This window comes from Sinocyclocheilus rhinocerous, unplaced genomic scaffold (genome assembly GCF_001515625.1).
Source record: "Sinocyclocheilus rhinocerous isolate Xijiao unplaced genomic scaffold, SAMN03320098_v1.1 scaffold552, whole genome shotgun sequence".
Taxonomy (NCBI): Eukaryota; Metazoa; Chordata; class Actinopteri; order Cypriniformes; family Cyprinidae; genus Sinocyclocheilus; species Sinocyclocheilus rhinocerous.
Window position 1 is genome coordinate 659,399 of NW_015625574.1, and position 6,658 is coordinate 666,056.

General features: G+C 39.8%; 1 protein-coding gene across 1 annotated transcript in view; it reads left to right on the forward strand.

Annotated features, from left to right (window-relative positions):
- LOC107751240 (collagen alpha-1(XXI) chain-like) overlaps window positions 1-5,445 on the forward strand; it is a 48,383-nt gene extending 42,938 nt beyond the window's left edge. Inside the window, exons 19-20 of the mRNA XM_016566914.1 lie at window positions 2,302-2,379; window positions 4,598-5,445. Of these exons, the coding sequence (XP_016422400.1) occupies window positions 2,302-2,379; window positions 4,598-4,785 (266 nt within the window). The 3' untranslated portion in view covers window positions 4,786-5,445. The remainder of the gene's footprint in view (window positions 1-2,301; window positions 2,380-4,597) is intronic.
- The last annotated feature ends 1,213 nt before the right edge of the window (window positions 5,446-6,658 follow it).

A 6,658-nucleotide genomic window follows, 5' to 3' on the forward strand; every position in this document is an offset into this window, starting at 1 on the left:
GGGACTGGAGCCCTCTCTGGGCTAAACTCGGGGACTGGAGCCCTCACTGGGCTGAACTCGGGGACTGGAGCCCTCTCTGGGCTAAACTCGGGGACTGGAGCCCTCACTGGGCTGAACTCGGGGACTGGAGCCCTCTCTGGGCTAAGCTCGGGACTGGCGGGGACGAAGGAGAGAGGAGAGGAGGCAAGTCGGCTTCCAGCTCAGTTTCCCAGTCTATAAGGTCCCCCTCGAAGTCCAGCAGTCCCAGCTGTATAATCAGCTCACCCTCAGCCATGGTGCAGTGGGCGGAGCTCCACTCCGCGCTCTCTCTGTCCGCGCCATTCTCCCTCGTGGCGGGTTCTGTTGCCAGCTCTCGCACCTTGACTGATGTCACTTGCAGCTCCGTGGCGATCCGTTGCTCTGTCGCTCCATGCGGCAATGGCTCGTCGGCCGTGGTGGGCTCCGGCTCTCCATCAGCGGTGGGCTTGGGCATGTGCTCCGCGCAGTGGGGAGAAGGTGAGCTGGGCACTGGGTCGGGAGTGTATCTGGCGAGATCATTCACTGGGCAGATGGTGAATGGCGATCCATTTCTCTCTAGAATCCACTCCACGAAGGTGGCGAAATCTGCTCGAGGACCATTTTCAGACAACGGCGCTCTGCACGTGGTGTTCAGGCTGGCGTCATAGAACGCGCAGAGCGCGTCGTCCGGATAGCTGGTGAGATTGGCGAGGGCCAGAAACAGTCTGGTGTGGCACTCGAGCAATCTTTCCCCCTGCTCCAGCAGGAGGAGGAGGAATTCAGGGTGGGCAAGGGGATCCATGGACACAACGGAAACAAAAGACACTGAGCAAAAAGCGTGAACAAAAACGTAGGGAACACACGGAGGTAACTGTTTTGGTCTGGTATTCCGTCACGAGCGCTACTGTGTAGGAGCACGGAGTGAGAAACGAGGAGACGTGGAGCAGACTTCAAACTAACAGACTTTAATAGACATGCAACGGAACTAGGAACACACACGTAGCATTCAATACCAGACACAGAACTCTGAATAGGACTCACTTTACATACACAGGACTAGAGGAGGGGATGACGAGAAACACTTGGAACTAATGAAGCAATTAACATGGGAGAAAACTGGGTCATGGAGCACGTGGGGGAGGAAAAACACACAGATAGAGTCCAGGGGCGTGACAATATAGTGAAGAGGAAATTTAATGTTGGAGCAGGATTTGAGTGAACGTCGTTTTACTGGTGAGCATGAGTAGTACTTGAGTGGAGCATTCACTTAGGCCATGATCAAGTGAGTGGAGTGCTTTGGCATAGAGCACAATATTGAGTGAAGCATCACTCCACTCTTCTTCACTCGCATGCTCTGGCATATACCATTAGAAAAAATATTATTTGTATAGAAATAATAATAAGCAGACAAACATGATAAGCTGGATTTGATGTAAAATAAGTAATTTAAATATGTATTAAAATCAATAGACAAGTTTTTATATATTATGTAAATGAAATTCGTAAATAAAATCATTTGATTCCAGACAGATGGGGGATATAAAGTGCCTGTAGTGGCTATAGAAACTGGTTGCATAATTCCAGTCACATAATTATGTTAATGACATAGCTTCTTTGTAATCTTCAATTATAGTAGCTACATGAGTAAAGAAAGTACAAAGACAAATTTCTATCTAACCCTATTTGGACAGGATTAGTTTTTTGAATAATGTTTTGAGTTGACAGTTCTTATCACCACACATCTGTGATTTTAATCTATACATGTCTTACCTGATGCTGATATTAATATGACCAGTCATCGAAGTTACTGCGATATGACGTTGCTTAATTATATAATTCGATTTTATAATTTCATATTTCTATTAGTATTTTGGTAGATACCATCCATATTAAAAAGTACCACATGAGGAAGATTAGTGCATAAACAATAGTTCAGGTTATGCTAAACACATGAGAAGCATTGAGATGATACAATATCAGTAAGCACTGACATTCACATTCAGACGTGATTAGATTTCTTAGTAGACCATTAATTTAGCCAAAAACTGAAGGTAATTTGCTCTGAAATTTTAACACATGGTGTGTGAGAAAAACATAGGCTTGACAAGTTCGAATGGGATTTAAAACAAATTTCTCAAACTAATCCCATCCGAATAAGACTTGTCAAATTTAGTTTTCCTACAGTAGATTAAGGAAACTGAATGAATAGCTCACAAAGTGAAATCTGTTTCAGCATATATTTAATTGTAGATTGTTTGTTTTGAACACACAGAATATATGTATATTTTTTCTGGCTATGTTTAGGTGATCCAGGAGAAATGGGTGAGAAAGGAAATCAAGGACGCTCACAAATTGGAGACCCAGGTCTCCCAGGACCACCAGGTGAGCAAATGCAGCACCACTACTAACATATACATTGTGTATTTAATTTTTGCCCTGAGGTTCTATTATGTATGTTAATAAAGTTTTTTGCTCGTTTGTTTGCAATAAATATAGTTTTCCATGGAAATGTCCCACTCTTTCTGGCCATAGCTGCCATGAAATTAGCAATAGAACTTCACTCTACTCTTGTTGTCAGATCTAATATATTTGACTTGCCAATCTGTCAGTAGCATTCTCTTTGCAAAGGAAGGTTACAGTCTCCATAGTACATCAAGCTAATTTGATTAATACAAAGTTCTGTCATGAACACCAGATGGCACAGGCCGATAGCTTCTAACTTAATCTGACATAATTACATCATTATTCACATGGTGCAGCCGACTGGTTTCTTTTCACATCCACAACCAATGAGGTTGCTGCTCGACATAATAAATCTTGGCTAGTGCTTGCTGTAGCAGTTGCAGTGCGCTTCAGAAACCCTCCACCTTCCCCAGCTCCACCTGTATAGATCTGCTATATGGTGGTTATTTCATATGTTATATGTGCAGCAGCATTATTTCCTGCATGCTCACGTCTGTGGATGTATTGGCAGCAGCAAGTCTCGGTACAGGTCTTGGCAGCAGCAGTGTAGCAGATCTATTCCGCCAAGACCAAACACATTAACATTGCCATGTACATTACTCTCCGAGAGTTGTCATGACAGAAACATTTTATTGATATAAAAACTGCTCTTGCTTCAGCATTTTGGATTTATTTTTCACTCAGCTAGCTAGGGTTTGGAAAAGAACAAATAAGCTAAGATTTGCCAAAGTACCAAAATACGCAACCGAAAGAGACTTCAATATGAAAGTTCACAACAAATTCTTTCAAAAGAGACATGTGGTTTCCAAATTATTTGAACTTTGATATCCAAATTGATTTTAGCTCTGTTAACAATCGTTTCATTTTTATTTTTATTTTTCAAACCATGATGAGAACTCCTTTAAGTCTTCTGAGCTATGAATTGTTCACAATGAATTGTTCCTCTGCAGGAAGGAGAGTGTGGGTAGTGGATGAATACCGGAGGGCTCTTTGGGAAGCTGCCCGCTCTACCTCTCTCACATTTCTGGCTTATGGGTTTCAATCAATACTCGCTCGCTGTGGTCGCCCACAGCAAGCTGTTTGAAAAGTCAGAGTAGCATGAAATGGTCATTATTAAATTAGTGTGATGGACACATTTAGAACACTATTGTATTAAGAAAAGCAAGCTCAACAATTAGAGGACTGAGGCATTAATAGCTCTGAGATGATTTGGGCTTTTGATCAGCGATACATTTTTTGATTCCGGTTCTGTGGTGTAATGTTTCACTATAGAAGTGCGTTACTAGGATGTCATTATGGGGTGGGCATTTGGATATGAGGGGTAAGTAAGTGAAGTCATCATGTGAAGAAAAAAAAAGTAAATTAAAAGTTTATGAACAAACTTTTATTGTTTTGCTTTTATTAGTTTGAAAAAGTACTGAATACAATATTGTTAACAAAATATGATGTGAAAAAAATAACAATACGCTGTGAGATAATAATACTGCACAAACAATATTTTTGAGCAGTGAAGATCCAGAGTTCAAAGAGTGTGATGTTTTGGTATTTTCTCATCAACTAAAATGTTATTAGATGCCATTTTAGTCACAGTAAAAATGGCTTAAACTATTTATAACATGACAAAATATAGTCGTAACACTTTACAAAAGGTTCCATTAGTTAACATTAGGTAATGCACTCAATCTGACATAATTACATCATTATTCACATGGTGCAGCCGACTGGTTTCTTTTCACATCCACAGCCAATGAGGTTGCTGCTCGACATAATAAATCTTGGCTAGTGCTTGCTGTAGCAGTTGCAGTGCGCTTCAGAAACCCTCCACCTTCCCCAGCTCCACCTGTATAGATCTGCTATATGGTGGTTATTTCATATGTTATATGTGCAGCAGCATTATTTCCTGCATGCTCACGTCTGTGGATGTATTGGCAGCAGCAAGTCTCGGTACAGGTCTTGGCAGCAGCAGTGTAGCAGATCTATTCCGCCAAGACCAAACACATCAACATTGCCATGTATATTACCATGCCAAACTCTCCGAGAGTTGTTAGGACAGAAATGATGAGACATATTTAATAATTAATGAAGTCAAGTAATATAGGCAGTCACATTACTTGACAGACACATTATTTTGTTTCAGGTCCAATGGGTCCACCAGGGGTTGGAAAACCAGGTCACCCAGGTAAGCCAGGCCCACCTGGTCACAACGGCGAGGAGGGGAAGAGGGGGCACCCCGGCGAGCCCGGTCAGCCAGGCGTGTGCCATCCTTCCATGTGCTACGGCGCAATGTTGCGAAGAGATGCTTTCAGTAAAGGGCCAAACTATTGACACAGCTTTGGCTGAAATGCAGACAGTCTGGATCCGGTGCTGCTCAGTGAATGAAAGAAAACAATAACAGCGAATCTTTCCAATCTCAGGATGATCATATTTTTCAAGAGTGTCTCACACTCATGGACACATGAAGTACCTCTTAAAGTGTAAATAATATGATGTTGCCTACATTAACACCACCGATTGTCCATGACTCTTATGTCTTTCTGTGTCACAAGCTGAGATGTGCCATGATTTATTCACGCTGTTTGTCATGAGGCATGAAACGCATCAGCCTAATACTTGTGAAAAGCATCCTGTGTGAGGAGCTCTGCAACACTCGCAGTGGAAATTCTACCTAGACATCGACTTCCTTCCTCACTCTCTTGCTCCCCCATGTGGCATTCAACCATCACCAGCCAATCATCTCGTTGTATTTATGAAGGTAGATTTACTGTCCATTTTGCATTTGTGTTTCTTTTTGGTCTGATGTTTCTTTTACTGCTTGCAAGCTTGTCATGGGAGGAGTGGGAGTTCTTCTGCAATGCTTCATGCTTTCTTTCCTATATTGACGTCTCTCCGATATCTATAATAATTCTTGTCCCTTTAGGTAGTGCTTACTAGGGTTCCCACATCTTTTGACCAATGAATTTCCATGATTTTTTTTCAGGCATTTGTGATTACAGGAAACATTAAAAAAATAATCTTAAAATTTTAAATTATATCCTGTAATATTTTAGAGAAAAAAAAATATATACATATATTCAGTATAGAAATGTGTAAGATTTTATTCATATCCACACCTTTACCAGGCCTGGGGTCACAATTTATAATTTTCTGATATTTCAGGTTTTCCATAGTCGTGGGAACTCTTTATTACACTTCAGATTACAAATGTGAGTGTGATTAGATAATATCTATATTAAATGTTTAAAAATGGTAAATTGAACAAATTTATCATATACATTTTAATCCACCTTTCTCTACAGCAAATTGTCATGAAAGACAATTCTGAAAGCATTTTTTTTTTTTACCCTTGGTTGATAAAGGGTGTGTAGTAGAGTGTAATAAAGCTCACTTTCCCATAAATGTATAATTTTTTGTTATTTATAAGAACTGATATCAGTTACCGCTTTTCCTGTGAAAGCGCTTTCTTATATTTTGCAGTGATTTTTTTTTTTTACTTCCATGTGTTTGAATGACTTTTGATAACATTAATTAAACACTTTTTTTATTATGTTTTGTTGCTGTTGTTGCTTCATGTTTTGTAACAAAAATATGACTTATGTGGGAATTGTATAGTATAGTTTCCAGCATGTGATTTGCAGCAATCTTACAATGTTCCACAACAATGTCATACATTAATAGTGGTTTCATGCAAAAACTGAAAATCTCAATGTCTGAGGCACATCCTGTGATAAATTATTTATTTACGTAGTTTAGGTAACATGTGATCCAATCAAATTATTCCAATTGAGTATTACTGATTAAAAAAAGATCATGTTGAAATAGGTAACATAACAGAATGATACTGCACAAATTAACCATTAAGGCTAAAATGCTACTAAAAACTTTTACTGTTAAAAATGCTGCTCTCCTGCAATTGCACTCAGCCTGAGTTCCACTCCTAGATGTCGCTGTTACGCTTTTCTTACATTTTGGATGTTTCCTACTAAGACTTGCCTTTTAGGTTTTCATTGGAGATAACCTAAAATGCTTCACTTTCATGTATTCAAGTGCCGACATACATTGGATTTTTACACTACAAGTCAAATGTTTGGACACACTCATTCTTTTTCACATTTTAGACAGTAAGTAGTCAAGTTTAGTTTAACACAGACTACGTCTTAACACAGACTGAAGTATGAAGTATGATAGATATATATATATA